This window comes from Schistocerca americana, chromosome 2 (assembly GCF_021461395.2).
Source record: "Schistocerca americana isolate TAMUIC-IGC-003095 chromosome 2, iqSchAmer2.1, whole genome shotgun sequence".
Lineage (NCBI taxonomy): Eukaryota > Metazoa > Arthropoda > Insecta > Orthoptera > Acrididae > Schistocerca > Schistocerca americana.
The window spans coordinates 317,947,091-317,965,771 of record NC_060120.1 but is presented as its reverse complement, the minus strand read 5'-3'; the positions used below and the strand labels follow the sequence as shown (position 1 = coordinate 317,965,771).

The 18,681-nt window shown below is 38.5% G+C and overlaps 1 protein-coding gene across 2 annotated transcripts in view; it reads right to left on the bottom strand.

The window, feature by feature from the left end:
- The window catches only part of LOC124594758 (TELO2-interacting protein 1 homolog), a 148,412-nt gene that overhangs the window by 47,166 nt on the left and 82,565 nt on the right, over nucleotides 1–18,681 (bottom strand). For both annotated transcript variants that reach the window (XM_047133146.1, XM_047133145.1), the window contains exons 7-10: nucleotides 16,485–16,693; nucleotides 13,909–14,091; nucleotides 9,743–9,937; nucleotides 4,618–4,877 (exon numbers count right to left, since the gene is read on the bottom strand). In XM_047133146.1, coding sequence (XP_046989102.1) covers nucleotides 4,618–4,877; nucleotides 9,743–9,937; nucleotides 13,909–14,091; nucleotides 16,485–16,693 — 847 coding nt within the window. The remainder of the gene's footprint in view (nucleotides 1–4,617; nucleotides 4,878–9,742; nucleotides 9,938–13,908; nucleotides 14,092–16,484; nucleotides 16,694–18,681) is intronic.

Sequence of the window (18,681 nt, the reverse complement as noted above, 5' to 3'; positions counted from 1 at the left end):
GAATAAGGCCCTAAAATGACAGTAACTGTTAATTGTCGAGACATCGGTGGTGAGTTATTCGCAGATTACGTTTAATTGTTTACTTGTTCAATGGATTATAAATGCAGTCACTCACATTAATATCTAACATGTTAGTTTACACTCATAATGCCATTAACAACGAAAAATACAACAACTTACTGACCATTTTTACAATATTCTTTTCTACCACTAATTCTTTTTTACACGCAGTGATTACATTTAACTGTTGTCAAACACACACACACACACACACACACACACACACACCTTACACATCTTTAAAAATTCTATTGAGTAGAAGCAGTAGTCAAGCAAATATAATGATTTCGGTTTGTTCTTGAAGTTAATTTTGTTGTGTATTAAATTTTTACTTATAATGCACTTCAAATCGCAATAAGTGGTAATTATTGCAAGCAGTTTAAATGTCGTTTTGAGAAAAAATGTACTTCACGTCTCCACAAAGTTGTGTCAGCTGTTCTTGCCTCCCGACGTCACGCAGAATAAATCTGTGGAGCAATGGATGTGAATTAATGACATGAATTAATATATCTCTCATGACGATTGATCAAAATTGGTTTTAATATTTATTATTCCACTCATATATTTGAACGTACAATACAATGTACCATACGCAAACGAGCCCGACTGTTATCTGCAGCAATGCAATTCGGTAACATGGACTTTGTTTGCCCACTCTCTGCTGCCGCGCATGTGCAGCTCTCACCCCCACCCCCCACGCTTTCTTTCTGCTCCGCCTCTATGTGCGGAAGTGCCATCCTAGGTGACACAGGCTTTAGTAGTCAGTTGCTTTCAATATGTGAAGAAATGATGTAAATGAAGAAACTGAAGATGGTGGCGACCCCAAAACACAGGTAAACTGTAAATATGCAAACACTCTGAGAAATGCCATCAACAATTATCAACAAAAAAAGTAAAAAAAAAAAATCAAAACAAGAAACTTGATTTCTCAAATCTTTATGGATTATTACAACTTTACAACTGCTGAGAGTTCTCTTTCAGCAGCAATTGCATTTTTTTTTCCATAAATGAGAAAGATATGTAATTGACAGCACGAGACAATAAAACTAAGATGTATTAGGAAATACTTAAGAATTTGTTATGACACATACACTGCAGTCAAGATATTGGTTACAAAACTCAGTATTAAAACTCTACCCCTCTGTGTAAAACAAGCACTCCGAACAAGGTAAATAGCCTTAAAAAAAAATAGCCTTCAAAATTCAGGTGCATCTTATACTTGAAATTAATACAAAAATGTCCAGTGTTTGAGTTCAAATTCCCACTAGTCTTAAAAATGGCCATATGTTCGATGCCGTGGGAAACCTCTCTCAATCTGGCAACATTGGATTTAACTCGCAGCAGCAGGGCACTGATGTGACGAACATAAGTTGTAGGGATTCACAAGCTTGCTAACACTGTCTTCCTCCTTCCACCTCCCATCACAAACGCGAACACTTTCTAGCCTCTGATGTGTAACTGCATCTACGATGCCAGTGAACTTGAATTCAAAGTGATTTGTATTATTGGTGTAAAAGGTATTTGTATGAAGCAGGCTATAAATTGAAATTTAACAATTATATGCAAAGAACATGGAAGCAGAGTAGCTGAGCAACATTTTGGCTCTCCACCAACAGAAAAAAACCATTTGTGATTGGTGGGCTAGTAAAGAACTGAAAAAAAAGAGGAAGACTAAATGTGCAAATAGAGGACTGAATGTAAAATGGCCAAAACTAGAAGCTGATATACTGAAATGGATTCAAAGACACCCTCAAAACGGCACCAAAATTAATACAAAAATGACTCAAATACACTGTGCCCTCACTGAAAGAATTCTGCCCTGACTGATCAAGACCGCTAACCAATTGCCCGTAATCTAGCCTCTCACATCAAAGACACCAACCATTCCTTCACCATCTCTCCACCATCCCCACCCCTTTACCACCTGGATCCCTATTCGTCACTGTTGACGCCACCTCCCTGTACACCAACATTCCTCATGCCCATTGTCCTACCGCTATTTAACACCATCTTTCCCTACATCCTTCAGACTTCAAACCCACTACCAAATTCCTCATGCACCTTACTAACTTTATCCTAACACACTACTAATTCTCATTTCAAGGGAAGGTATGTAAACAAATCCACAGCACAGCCACCTTTCCCTACATCCTTCAGACTTTGAACTCACTACATAATTCCGCATGCACCTTACTAATTTTATCCCCAACTGGGGCCAGGCCACATGTGAAAGCAGCCATGTCATTTACCAGCTCTGCTGCAATCACTGCACAGCTTTTTATATTTTTATGGCTACCAATCAGCGTCCACCAGGATGAATGGCCACCTCCAAAGAGTGGCCATGAGTAAAGTAGACCACCCTGTGGCACAACCTTCGGCTGAACATAGCACATTTGATTTCAATGGCTGCTTCACTATCCGAGCCATCTGGATACTTCCATCCACCACCAGCTTTTCTGAACTGTGCAGATTGGTGTCATTCTTATGACACATTCTCCACTCCCATAATTATCCCAGCCTAAACCTATTGTAACGTACTGTTCCCACACCCTCCTCCCAACAATTTCCATCCCCTCTTCCCTATCATCTTCTCCCCATTCTCATCTCCCCCCTGATTATTTCCAGCCCTCCACCAATGCATCTGCCCATCTTTTCCAGCTCCTCTCCTATTTTGCTCCTTTTTTCCCCACCTCCCTTTCCCACAACCTCCTTACACTGCACCTGTTGGCATTCTAGTCCCTGCACATTCCACCAGACAGTGTTCGTCTCTCTCCCCATCCATACACAACTATCCCTCCCCTTCCCCATCTCCTCCAGATTGCTGCTTGTATCCACATGATAGCTGCATTCTATCCACATGATAGCTGCATTCTGGCCCAAGATGCTGGAGTTGACAGTCATGCGTACGTGAGGTGTGCTTTCTTGTGTGCGTTCCTCTTTACTGAAGATGGCTGTGGCCAAAAGCTCTATGTAAGCATCTTTTAACTGTGCCTGTTTGCAACGTAATGTGCCTTCTTTACAGTAAGAAGCAATATGTCTTTTCCTATGCTGTTAACTGTAAAAACAAGTTGACATGAAAAAATGCACTACTATATTATCCTTCCATGTTGTGCTGATGGTACTAAACTTAATACAATGATCATTTTCAACACAATGGTGAAACATTCTGGAATACCATCAGGTGGTGGTGTTCATGTACATGACAAGGGTTGGATAGTTGAGTCTGGTATTAAATTATGGATTAACAGAGTGTGGGAGAGAATGGAAGGCGCTTTACAGAAGAAAAGTTCTCTTCTTGTGCTAGATCAGTTTAGTAGTCATTTGAAAAAGTCTGTGAAGGAGAAATTGAGATAGGGAAATAAAGAACTTGCTGTTATGGCAGGAGCACTTACTTCACAATTGCAACCTCTTGATGTCTCAATAAATAACCATTTAAAGTGTGTATGAAAGAGGAATGGAACCAATGGATAATGGATGAAACCCAAAGTGAATTCACACCAAAGGGAGCTTTAAAAGGACTTACAATCAAACAAGTGTGTTAGTGGATAAAACAGTCTTGGTCTAGAGTGAAAGAAGACATTTTGTTAAATCTTACAAAAAATGCGGCGTAAGTAACACTCTTGATGGCAGTGAAGGGCATCTTATATATCAAATGGATGATGATGATGATGATGACGATGATGAGGTAGAAAAAGATGATAATTTTCAGGGATTTTGAAGGTCAGTTTAGTTTTATAAACTAAGATTTTTTAAATCTGGGTTTGCAATCTAATAACAAAAATGGTAAAAATGTTAAACAGTAGGAAATCCTGGATGGAATGTAACAATATTATGAAAAGGGAAGTTGCTACTCACCAAATAGTAGAGACGCTGAGTCACAGATAGGCACAATAAAAAGACTGTCTCAAATATAGCTTTCAGCCAGTAAGGCCTTCATCAAAATTAGACAACAGACACACACATACTCACTCATGCAAACACAACTCACACATACATGATTGTAGTCTCAGGCAACTGATCCTAACCCAATGCTGCTTTCCTTTGTTACTATTTTCTAATGTATCACTATACTCAATGTTCATCCTTCTTTCTCTTCTATCCTGTATTTCTCTTGTCACCTTACAGACCAGTGTGGCTTCAGTTGCCTGAGACTGCAGTCGTGTGTGAGTTGCATTTGTGTGAGTGTGTATGTGTGTGTCTGTCGTCTAATTTTGATGAAGGCCTTACTGGCCAAAAGCTATGTTTGAGACAGTCATTTTATTGTGCCTATCTGCGACTCAGCATCTCCACTATATGGTGAGTAGCAACTTTCCTTTTCATAATATTGGTAAAAATGTTATTTTTTAAAAAAGCTACTTAAAACTTAAGTTGTGACTTATGGTCCATAGTTTCTTATAGTCCCTAAAAAATGGTAACAAGTGCTATGTCTGAGTACATGAATTACCTGGTTCTATGGAAAATCTTAGTAACACCTTACAACTGGGTTCGCTACTTCTATGCCTAGATTTCAATTTACACATATTTTATGACAAGGGACCACCTACTCACACCACTTACCTTGTGTGGGGAGCCAACTCGTTCCAGTGTAAGAAACAGTGTTCTCAATAGGTACTGAGGCACACTGTCTTCAGGCACCTTCTCATACATGATACCCACACCCTCAACAAGTATGCAAGCATGCATCAAGTTGGTTTGGGCTGCTCCCAAGGGAACAGACTTTGTTACAGACAGGGGGCGGTACCACACAGCTGGTTCCAGATAAATATCAAGGATGCTCCTCACTACTGGCCAAACTGATTGGTGTTCCTTGGACACCCCTGTGGAATAATGCATACTGATGAGCTATGAGAATTGGGCCGTAAGAGAAAATAAAATTGTTGTTACTCATTCACAGCTTTGCACAAGGTTCCACTTAAAACTGAAGTGTTACATGTCTTCTATGAGGTTTTAAAGCTAAGTGTAAATAAATTACAGCTTAACACAATTAGGTAACATGTTATTCTCAGGATTTGCTTCACTTAAATGGAACCCATTGAGACATAATGCTGTCCTTTGCCTAGTGTACATCAAGCAGGAAAAAACTTAGCTTATATGAATTATTACTTCTGTACCTCACTTAAAAGTTGAATTTTGTTTTTGTTGTCTTCAGTATGAAGGCTGTAGGTAGCTCTCCACAGTAATATATTCTTAGCGTAACTACAGCACCCTACAGCCATTTGGAGCAGTTTTGGGCTCCAACAATATTTATCCACCGCAATTCTCTCCATTACTAGGGCCACGAAAATAATCATTTTACTTTGTGACGAAATTCAGTGTTGTTTCAGGCCAAATTCAGGATTGTTTCCTTGCCAGTATTGGTGTTGTTTCCTAGCCAGAATCAGTGTTGTTTTTCTTGCCAAAATTGGTGTTGTTTCTGTCAAGTTTAATGCTGTTTTCTGTCAAATTTGGCATTGTTTCTTGCCAAATTCTATGTTTCTTGCCAAAATGTGTGTTGTTTTTGCATAATTTTATGTTCTTTTGGCAAATGAAACACAGAGTTTGGCAAAATTCGGTGTTGTCTTTTAACCAAATTCTATGTTTTTTGGCCAATTCAATGTTGTCTTTCAAACAAATCCAGTCTGTCAGTTTCTTTAACCAAATTCAGTGTTGGTAGTTTTTTGCCAATTTCGATGGTGTTTTTGCCAAATACAGTGATCCTTTTTGCCAAATTTAGAGGCCCTTTTTGTCAAATTTTTGCCAAATTCCTGCCATTAAACAGGAAATGAAACACAAATCCCCAGCCTTAAGGAGATCAGTTGCCAAAAAGCACTTTAACATTCAATAACTATCAGTTACTAATATCAGTAAATTGCCATCCTCGTTTTTATAACCAATACATCGTAAAAGTCGCCAATTTCATGGTATTTCACTAAAAACTGCTAATTTCATGTTATTGCTTTTGCAAAATTTTCCTGTCCCTACCCATTACCTAATGCAACTATTCATTGGTGTCTCCAGATGTGTCTTATCAATCTACCACTTCCTTTAGTCAATGTGTGCCAGTGCTAAGGACTTGTTTGGCACCTCTTCACTAGTTATTTGATCTACCTATTGACAATCTTCTGTAGCACAACATTTCAAAAGCTTCTATTCTCATCTTTCCTGTACTGTTAACTATCATTTGTCTTCTGTACAATGCTACACTCCAGACAAATATTTCAAAAAAGACTTCATAACACTTAAATTTGTTTTCGGCATTAACATATTTCAATTTTCCAGGAAAGCTTTTCTTGCTATTGCAAGTCGACATTTTATAGACAAGGTCTGTTCAAAAAATTCCTGACCATTCATAATTTCGCACCAATGGTCTGTTGGTACGAAGTGCAGTTGGCATCCCTGCAAACTCCTGTGTTTAATGTGTAACTGACAGAAGTTCTACTGTTGTACGTCTTTTAGTTATTATTCACTGATGTATTGAGTAGAACGTTGTGTCGTACAGTTTGCAAATTTCACGATGCCAGAGTTACAGGAGCAATGCATCTGCATTAAATTTTGTGTGAAACTCAAGAAAACCTTTACATGGATACACTAAATGACGCAGGAAGCCTACAATGAGCGCTTAAGCCATATTTGGTGTTATGAATGGTTCACATGGTTTAAAAATGGCCGGACGGAAGTTAAAGATGACCCTCATTCAGGACACCCTTCGACGTCTACCAACGACGTTCACGCCAGGAACGTCAACTAAATTGTGTGTGCCAACTAAAGACTGACTGTCCGAGAGATTGCAGAAAAATGTAACATTTCAGTTGGTTCATGTCATGAAATCCTGACACAGCATCTTGGAATACATCATGTTCCCGCCAAGTTTGTCCCACGGCTCATAAGTCAAGACCAGGAAGACCTTCTCCTTGCAATCTGTGAAGAGCTTTCAGATCACACAAATGAGACAAGACGTTCCTTAAGAGAATCATAACTGGTGATGAGACATCAGTTTATGGTTATAATGTTGAGACCAATGTTCAATTTTCACAACTGGTCAGGAAAGGTTCTCCAAGACCAAGAATGGCTCGTCAGGTCAGGTCAAATGTTAAAGCCATGCTGATAGTTTTCTTTGACTTTGAAGGATTAGTTCATCACAAATTCATGCCGCAGCGACAAACTGTTAATCGATGATGCTATCAGGACGTGTCGCAATGCCTGTGAGAAAATGTGCGAAGGATACAGTCTGAAATGCGGTGAGACAATTCATGGCTCTTGCATCACGAAAACACACCCACACATTCATTATTGTTGGTGCATGACAACTGCACAAAAAATGAAATCACTGTGTCCCTCATTCTCTAAACTCTCCAGACCTGGCCACTGCAGACTCTTTTTTTTTCCAAAGTTGTCAACCTCACTGAAAGCATGAAGATATGGAACAATAGATGGGATAAGAGAAAATTCACAGATGGCGCTTCGCGCGATACAGCATTCCATGCTGAGCACAGCTTTTTTGTCACTGTACTGCTCGCCAAATGCTGCTACCTGTGATGAGAGACAACATTCTGGTTGCTATGAAAAACTTAGCATGCAATTTTAAGAAAACCATTTGGTGAAAAAATTTGATTTTTGCACATTTTACAGTCTGGTATCTTTGTTCAATGAAAGACTACATTTATTCTCATGATTTGTCATAGTTAATGCACTACATCAAATAAAGTAATCCACTGCATGCAATTTTAAAAAGTTTGCAGAAGTAAAAGCACATAGCATAAATTTTGCATATTGTTGATTTTTAGTTGATACAATTTTGTGTACGAAATTTAGATAAAATATCAAAATTCAGTTTAAAATTGAGGGCAGAACAATCTCTCATTTCATTCATAAGTTATTGATTTTTATATCCTTTTTACAAATGATCAAAGATATCAAAGCAAGATTTTTTGCAAATGATAGCATGCAAAATAGCACAATGCTGTATGAATAAATACTCAAAATTTTTTAATTCAGCGAAATATGGAAGTAGGTTGCCCAAAGCAGAAAGAGGTCAGCAGAATGGGACATGTAAACACATCAATGGCACTTAAGGAAAATTCAAGGGTTGTGTTTAAACAAGTCCTTAGCACTGGACAAGCAGTGGAGGAGGATGAGTTAACTCATCCAAAGCAGTCAAAGGATTAAAATTTAAAAGTAAGGTATGTGCACACAGGAAACATATTTCTGAGGTAGTAACGACCTGGAACTTACAACTGGAAACTGGAGACACCAATTCAAATTTCTCCATATTGCAAGTACTTGTTTAATAGATAACAACAGCTAATACTGGAATATGTCTTAGCCATATGTCTTAGGATGGGAATTTGCATTGTGGGGAATTTTTTCTGATTTTAGGCTTTCTTGGCACATGATGGTTTTGAAATATTCTCAGCTATTCAGACAGGCGATCCAAGACATTTGATATTTAGGCAAGTTGATTTGTTATGATTTTCTGGCATTCCTGATGACTATCTTCTGCAGGAAGATGGCATACAGCAGAAGATAATCAGCCCTCAGTATCACCTGGAGATGACGACAAGTCAGCTTGTTGAAATACGGCACCATTTGGACAATGCTACCTGACTGAATAGCTGAGCACGTTTCATCAGACGATCATGTTTCAAAATGAGTATTATTGTTGTCGTACAAAGCATCAGCCCACTAAGACAGGATGTATGATCTCAAAACCAATCAGCGAAAGTTCAGAATCTCTTCAAGATTGGGCACCAGATTAAATTATCTATTTTGCACACAAAATGTGTACAACCACATTGAATATAATCAATTTTGATGTTAAGTAACTAAGTCAAATTCTAGCAGGTCACTCCAAGAAATTAATGCTATGTCCTTCAACATTGTTATCAAGCAATGACAATGTTAAAGAAGCTGCTGAGTCCTTTCCAAGCAGATTTATCCACAGTACTTAAAATATTTCTTCCAAATTTGTTGTTTACAAATTTACAGTAGATACAAAGAGACTATGTTTTTCTATTCTTTGGTAGATGCACTCCCTAATGACACCCATGGTTAATAAGGAGAGCAAATTTAGGATGAATTGTGAAATACACAACCATAGTATCAAAAGTAACATTACTTTCCTTATACACAATGCATCACTACCTGGGGATTCGGAATGGAGTTTTGTGCTTTGGTGTGAAATTCTGTAACAGACTACCAATATACATCAAATAGGAAATTGAAAATAACATGATAACTGAAAAAAGCTTCTACAGTTTATCACAATATTCTGAAACAGGGATGGAAATTCTGAATAACTTAAATTTTTATTAAACAGATCTTGATTTTCTTCAGTGACAGATAGCTGATAGTGGGCTGTGTACAGTTACATAAACACAATGTTTGAGAGATATTAGACAAAAACAACACCTAAGTGGTGTAAGAGGAGGAGCAGTCACTTTTTAAAAGTAGTTTTTTTTTCTCTTATAGTGATCCAAATGTAATTGTTATGACCATCAATGTAATCAGATTAGCAGTAGTCAATTTGTTATAAATATAATCTACAGAAGTAGCCTCTAGTGATCAGACACCCAAAATTAACACAATTTCTCAGTTTTGAAAATAGTTTGAACTAACTTCAGAAACACAAATTCAAATCAGATAAAAACTTAAAAAAGACAACAACCCAATGGAAAGAAAAAGTTGTTAACTATAGAAAACATACCTGCAATTACCATATTTAAGATCAAAGCAGCTTCTGTTTTCTCAAAGACCAGTTGCAACAATGTGTCAGCTACTGTATCCAAATGTCCACAACTTCCAAGGAGCTTGCAAACCTTTTCCAGAGCAGCAACAACAGAAGGTGCAAACAGATGACGCATACTTCGCCACGGAACCCTTGTAATGGGAGCGTCGTCATCTGCAGGTAATCATTAATGGATCAACGTACAAGGTTCTTTCTATCATACACATTTTGGATTAAACAACAGCATCATTGGGGTAAGTGTGGTAGACAAATAATATATACAAAATGTAAGACAGGAGCAGAATGATGTACTGCATGCTGTCATTAAATGGTTGTTTGCTGTATTTTCACATCAGACTAATGATAAAGGAAAAACAAATTTCAAAGGATTATAATTTGTTTGTAAAGTGTTCTTTAATCAAAATTGCTTTTCCCCAAATCTGTTCCACAGCATAGCTAACACAAATGTATTAGATGTAGTCATGTTCCCCACATGCTGTCTGTGTTTGTGATGTCTTCCTGTGATTGGCATATGTAAACTTGCACTTTGCAGAGTTTAGGCAAACCAGAGTACTCTGTTACATGCTGTCACACTGTTTATTATAGTTCCTTGTCATATATATTTAATAAACATTTAGTGAGGGGCATTACTAACATATGTCTTTACTGCTCACAATTATAGTAATGGTCAAGCGAAAACTGTTTCTACTTTACTTTGAATGTATTTAACGTCAGTATGCATTTCAAGTAAGAATTCATTAAACTTCCCCGGCAGATTAAAACTGTGAGCAGACTGGGACTTGATCCTGGGACTTTTGCCTTCTGCGGGCAAGTACTCTACTGACTGAACTATGCAAGTACAACCCATGCACTGCCCTCACAGCTTTACTCCCACTAGTACCTTATCTCCTACCTTCCAACTCAACTCACTCCACTGCAAACTGAAAGTTCATTCTGGATGAAGGCACATGGAAAGAGTACTGTGGTTTCATCAGTTACTTTTTAAGCCAAGACATTTATACACAGCAGAAATAGGACACATCTCAGAACTGACCCCTGTGGGACTTTGTACTTGACCTTTTTTGCTCAAGGCTGTAAAAACCAGAAATTCTCGATGTTTCACTGCCTTCGTAAGGGAGTTAGAATGAAAGACAATGTCATGGCCAATAACATCAAAGGTTTTACTAAGATCAAGAAATATACTAGATAAATACACTGAAGAACCAAAGAAAACAGGTACACCTGCCTCATATGGTGTAAGGCTCAAATGAGCACGCAGAAGTGCTTCAACACAACATGGCATGGACTCGACTAATGTCTGAAGTAGTGGTGGAGGGAACTGACACCATGAACCCTGCAGGGCTGTTCATAATCAGTAAGAGTACGAGGGGGTGGGGATCTCTTCTGAACAGCACATTGCAAGGCATCCCAGATACGTTCAATAATGTTCATGTCTGGGGAGTTTGGTGGCCAGTGGAAGTGTTTAAACTCAGAAGAGTGTTCCTGGAGCCACTCTGTAGCAACTCTGGACGTGCAGGGTATTGCACTGTCCTGCTGGAATTGCCCAAGTCCATCAGAATGCACAATGGACATGAATGGATGCAAGTGATCAGACATGTTGCTTACGTACATGTCACCTATCGGAGTCATATCTAGATGTATCAGGGGTTCCATATCACTCCAACTGCACATGCCACACACCATTACAGAGCCTCCACCAGCTTCAACAGCCCCTACTGACATGCAGGGTTCACGGATTTATGAGATTGTCTCCATACCCATACACATCCACATCCATCTGCTTGATACAATTTGAAATGAGTCTCATCCAACCAGGAAACATTTCCAGTCATCAACACTCCAATGACGGCGATGACAGGCCCAGCAAGGCATAAAGCTTTGTGTCATCAACATCTACATCCATACTCCGCAAGCCACCTCCTGACGGTGTGTGGCGGGTCATGCAGTCATCAAGGGTATATGAGTGGGCGTTCAGTTATGGGCAGTCAGATATGGCCCATATCGATGATGTTTCATTGAATGCTTCACATGCTGACACTTGTAGATGGCAAAGCATTGAAATCTGCAACAATTTGCAGAAAGATTGCACTTCTGTCATATTTGGCTCCCGTTCTTGCAGGATCTTTTTCCAGCAGCAGTGATGTCAAGAGATTTGACCAGAGTTCTGATATTCACAGTACACTTGCGAAATGGTCATGCAGGAAAATCCCCACTTCATCGCTACCTTGGAGATGCTGTGTCCCATCGCTTATGTGCCAACTATAACACCACATTCAAACTCACTTAAATCTTGATAACCTGCCATTGTAGCAGCAGTAACCAATCTAACAACTGTGGGGTTGGGTTGTTAGGGGGAAGAGACCAAACAGCGAGGTCATCGGTCTCATTGGATTAGGGAAGGAAGTCGGCCATGCCCTTTCAAAGGAACCATTCCGGCATTTGCCTGGAGCGATTTAGGGAAATCACGGAAAAACTAAATCAGGATGGCTGGACGCGGGATTGAACCGTCATCCTCCGGAATGCAAATCTAACAACTGTGCCAGACACTTGTCTTATATAGGCGTTGCCGACCGTAGAGCCATATTCTGACTGTTTACATATCTCTGTATTTGAATACGCATTGTTATACCAGTTTCTTTGGCACTTCAGTGTATGTTTATCAGCTACTGCCGTCAGTATCTCATGTAAAAAGTCCAAAATTTCTGATTCGTTTGATTTTCCAGCTCTGAATTCCTACTGAGAGTCATTTATCAGCATTAATTTTCTTAATAAAGCTATTAAATCTTCTAAAGAGCATTTTTTCCATAATTTTGCTGCAGCCTGACAAAACTGATACTGGCATGTAGTTAGCAATTTCACATTTGGTATCCTTCTTATGCAGAGGTGTTATTTTTGCCATTTGTAGTCTATTTGAAAAAACACCGCTCTCGAACAATTAGTTTACAATGTCCACTTGTGGTTGTACAATAAATGTTGCAGTAGCTTTGATGATAGCATCAGGTATCTCATGAGCATCCAGGAATATTTATTACATATACCATTTATAATTTTACATAGCTTTTTAGGTATTGCTGCAAACATGAACAATGTCTTTGAATGATTTTTTTATCTAACTGTACTCTCATGTTGTAGGGATGCTTACCATGACATCATCTGCTGTACTATTTTTGAGAAATAACAGTTGAAAGCACTAGCTTCATGTCTGTAGTTTATCGTTATTCTTGATTACAGCACTGTGGTTTAATGACCTTCAGTTACATAATTTGAAATAACTTGTGTTCATACTCATTTGTATCTTTTGAAGTAGGTAACGAAAGCAGTACTAGTATTTTGCTTTGAGAACTTATACACACTCATCTTATTTTGACGTGATATGTTTATCCCTTATGTGATACATTTGTTTGTTTTTTGACAGAGTTAAATATAGTTGTTTTCTGAGGAGAGCTATTTTAAAAAAATGCTTAAATCCGACCATAAACTTATATTTCACACTGGTATCATTACAGTAGTATACTTAATTACCGTTTGCTCAACTCAAGAGAAAAGTACTGAAATTCCTTACAGTATTCATTATTTCATGAAATTTTGAACCTATTACAACATTCATTGTAAAAATCTGAACATAGTGATCACTGGAATCTGGGTAACAACTGTAACAAACCTATAATACTGTCTTTAAATTTCCTGGCTTTCAGGAAAACAGTAATGAAGTCACTAGATATGCTTACATTTTGTTTGAGAGTTTATTTCTTCTGAAAGTTCCCCCAGATGGTGACAAAAAAAGTTTTTTGTATCCATCTGGTGACCTGTATACGCAAACAATAATTCTATTTTGCATTGATAATTCAACTATAGTTAGTCCTATAACTTTTTCATTTTGCAAATTATTACAATTAGTTAAAATATAGTGTGAACAATGAAAAGTCTCTCGTATTTTTCAACTGCCCTTTTAGAATATAGAACAATTTAATCAAGAACAACCCCAGGCTCAAAATATTTTTGGAAATTGGGAGACTGAAGACTTTATTAATGTAAGGAATATAGGATGATATATGTAAAAAACAGATATCTGCTAAGAACTGAAAATACAAGTGTGTGGTCACTAACATGACACTTGTTATTACCTCTAAGGCCACAGTCCTCCAGTAACGAGATCCCTGAAGTGTCCAACTCAGCAGCATCCAGCAACACATCAACTAATTTGCGACAATGTACAGGTGACTGTGACAAGCGCAACAAATGAGCAGGAGCCAGCAATCGCAGATAACCTTTCAACTGATGCAAGGCAGACAGTTGTTGTTCTTCATCTACAAAAAACATAGCAAGTAGTTATAACTTTTAAACAGTTATTAAACAAGACAAAAAGGGATTATGGATATTAGCTGCCAGTGGGCATTGATTTATATCAATGGGACAAGTTGAAAATTTGTGCTGGACCAGGATTCAAACCCGGGTCTCCTGCTTACAAGGCAGATGTGCTGACCACTATGGCATCAAGACACAGTGGTCACCAGAACCATATGGCCTACCCTAGCAACCCTTCCTGTCAGATCCAAATTTTCGACTTACACCAGAAACTGCTCATTAGTCTCATTACTTGTAACATCTCACCAATTCCTGTAGGAGTTCAAAGCTGGTGTGCATCTGCACTGAAGGGATCACTGACCATCAGACACCACACACATACAGAATAGGCAAACAAAGGTGGCCCAGAAAACAGAGTTCCAGGGTACAAAGTAACACAGCACAGGAAAGGAAATACAGTACTAACCTGACCATAGCAGGTGTTGATAGTGACCACCATTCATCTCTTGGCACTTTTGGGCCCTGGTTAGTAAGTTATTGAAGGTGGATTGAAGCTCGTCTCCTGGAATTGCTTCACTCTGATCTGAAATGTTCTGCTGTAGTTCTTGAAGGCTACGAGGGTTGTTCTGATACACCTTAGACTTGTAGGCTTCCCATACAAAGTAATCACACACTGACGGAGCAGCCAGCTAGGGCTGCAACCAGACTGACCTCTGCAGGCAACTGTGTCAGGTGTGAAGATTGTGTAAACATGCTCCAAGGTTCAGCCAGCTGTATCAGCAGTTGCTCCATCTTGTATGGTGTGGTTATATGCATACTTTCATGACTAATCGCATCCACTCATCTGGACCACTTTTTTTGCCCCACCTTGTACATAATTATTATATAGCAGGTAATTAGGAGGAAAAATGGAATAAAATGCTCCAGCAAGTAACAATTCCACATCATTGTTTGTGAGCTAAGAATCATATCACTGAACAAATAACCACCTGGATATAAGCTGTTTAATCATGTAACTTAGGACAAGAATCATCATAGTATGTCTGGACCTGACATAATAAATGACTTTAAAATCCCAAACTTACCGAAACACACATTAAACTGCAACAAAACTACCATTCACACTGACTGTACATCATGTTATCATTTCCTGTCACTCCAAAAAAGAAGATTGCTGGTGTGTACACATTTTTTCATAAGAATTTGAATCTTGTGTAGTTTTCCTTAGCACTCCAACTTATATATATCTCTTTTAACTGTAATTTTTTATGCGGCAATAAACCAAACCTGCCCCCCCCCCCCCCCCACACACACACACACACAAACAAAAATTTAAAAAAATTATATGGAGGAATCATGGGAACAATATTTTCATATCAATTGTTTTGCATCAAGCACACTATATCAATACTGATACCTGCTGTGAAGTATTACAAAAAATGCTGGTAGTGGGTCTAAATGTACACTGTTTACAAATTTAGTGCACTGAACTGTGGTGTCACCGCCAGACACCACACTTGCTAGGTGGTAGCCTTTAAATCGGCCGCGGTCCGGTAGTATACGTCGGATCCGCGTGTCGCCACTATCAGTGATTGCAGACCGAGCGCCGCCACACGGCAGGTCTAGAGAGACTTCCTAGCACTCGCCCCAGTTGTACAGCCGACTTTGCTAGCAATGGTTCACTGACAAATTACGCTCGCATTTGCCGAGACGATAGTTAGCATAGCCTTCAGCTACGTCATTTGCTATGACCTAGCAAGGCGCCATTATCAATTGCTATTTATCTAGTGATGCATGTACCGTCAGACCGATGTTCACCAATTATGGATTAAAGTTAAGTATTCCAACAGCTACGTACTTTATTTGCTAGACTCAAATCCTTTAACTGTTCCAGACCTCACGCCAGCCTGCGTGAGCTTAAACGCGTGCCTTTCGGCTTCACCTCCTAGTGGCTTGGCTGTCTTGCCAAGTCACAACATGAACATTTAATTTCTGGATGACACTCAGAAAAACTAAACTTCATTTGTCAGGACAATGTGCAATTTGTTACAGGATTATTTCAAAACCCCCTTTTCAGACCTGATCGTTCTGAGACTGACAGGCAGTATAATCTTGGGGTTGTATACAGGCTGACAAATCCATTTGTAGAAAAATACTTTGCCAACTACTCATCAAAATACTAAAGTTTGAAAATGGAATTATCAACCTAGCTGAACATACAAAAACACACTGTCTCATTTACATATTTCTTGTTACAAGCCTTATACATCACTTATATATACAGTTAATATTTTTGGCTCATAAATTATTAAATTTAGATTATTAGGAATATCACACTGATATAAAAAATTCAAATAAAGCAACAACAAAGAACTCCACTGTGAGGAGAACTTACCTTGTCGGCAGTGAAGCAGCTCTGGGAGGGCCTCTACGAGTGAGTGCAACCTATTTTCTATAACAGTGATCAATGATCCCCCATCTGATGACAGCCTTTCAGAGAAATTAGATACAGCAGTTGTTGCACATTTAGACACTAGTGCATCAGAATCTTCTGAGAGTACCACAACAGTATCTATCAGGCTTGGTATAGCACCGGACAAAATTCTAAACAAGAAAAGCACTTCAATCATAAAAATTATCAAATTGTCCATATTACAGATAAATATGATTCCATTTTGTGCCACATAGAAGAGCTGATGGTAACAAGAAGTAAACATGTCACAAACATTAGTTGTCTCCATGTACAGAGGAAAGACAATATGCAGCTTGTCTAGAATAGTAAACACCATTTGCCATATAACATAGTAACTTCATCCTAGGAAACAGCTTGCTGCTCTTTGGACCATGCTTCCCGATATGCTGCCTACCTTCAAGTTTCAGAGCTTCCACAGAAACAAATGAAAAAAAGGATTTTCCAGCAACACGTAATGTGATACAACCCCTATTGTGTCCAGCATACAAGTACACAAGAACACATCCTTGTTCGTATACATGCTGTTATTTGCTGTAGACTGTGATTCTACAGTGTCACTGAGTTGGATAATAAAATGGACTTTTATCCCTTCACTGGCAACCCGTGCTTTTGTATCTGTGCCTGAATGTATCTTGCAATGTACCTGTTTATAAGGGCATAGCAGTTTTGTCTTATCTGTCTGTTTCCACCCAGATCTGGTCTCTGTATTTGTGTTTAACTCAACATATTTATTTGAGACAACATCTAAGCTGAAATATTTCATTGAATCTAAATCTCAACACAAGATTATACCATTACAAGCTGTAAATGAATATGATGTATTGTACCAAATGGAGGATCTGACTGAGAAATTTTTAAAATTGCAAGCAAACCAAACGATTGGCTAGCACTTACCATTAGGAGATATAATTCCTTGTTCTGTTCACACTTTAATGTAGATAACAGTAATCCTGGATTTCAATATTAAAAGTTCCTTCCTCAGAGGTGAGTGAGGACCTGGTTGAAAAAAGACTGAACAGTAATGTTGGGGCAGGGCATTCAGACTACTAGTCAAGATGGACCCACCTGTTGAGAGGCTGAAGGTTGGCAATAATGAAGGAAACTGTCTCAGAGACAGCAGGAGGTCAAAGGCATTACATAGGTACGCAACGTGTCATCAGCTTCAGTTCAGTGACGACAGAAAGATAGAGTGAAAAGTAATAGCAGGTTAAAAGATGGGAGGGAGGGGGAGAGGGTTGGGAGTGTGTGACAAAAAATAACTGAGTGAGTACATAAATAATGCAACTCTACCACAGAGGAAAGTAAGATTTTTACTTGATTTATTATTGATGAGCATGGTATTTAAAGATTTGTAAGCAGAAAATGACGATGTAACTGAATTAAGTTATGTTGAGCATGATGTGGAAGCAGAAGAATCATTGGTTCAAATAACCAACTTATCGAACAGACGGTGAAAATGTTCAAGAAAATAGCTCTTTTGACTCAAAGACTATCGTAGTAATGCAGGTAGGCAAAGTTCATCAGTGCAAACTACAATATCAGGTCAAGTTTCTGAAATTACCCACGCACAGACAGATGTAGCAAAAACTGTCAACAAATTATCAGTTCTAGTAAATAATAGTTCGGCTGAGCAACAAAGACTTTTAAAGAGCAGTTTGGTGCACATAGACATCAAATGGTTTATGATTTATCTAAATGGACTTTGGAGAAGGACAAATTAACTGGCAAAATAATAAACTTATTGAATGAGAAGTAAAAACTAATGAACAACTGAAAAGTCATATAAAGTACGAACTAAAAACAAAATGAAAGAAACAGGTACGGGTGACTAGATCACCATTTTGGAACAGATAAAAGAAGAGATAAAAATCAATTAAAAAGATCATTGCTGACAAGTCAGAGAGAGAGAGAGAGAGAGAGAGAAAAAGAAGTTACAATAGAACATAGCAGCTGCAATAAGAGCCAGCAGTTCAAGTTCCCATCAAACAAATATATGGCATAGTGGCTGCACCAATAATTAATGTCAACACTAATACGACAGAGGCAATTCCAGATATTGTTACCTAATAAGCATAGCATACATCCAGTTGTATTTATACACCCTTTCAGATGGAATGCC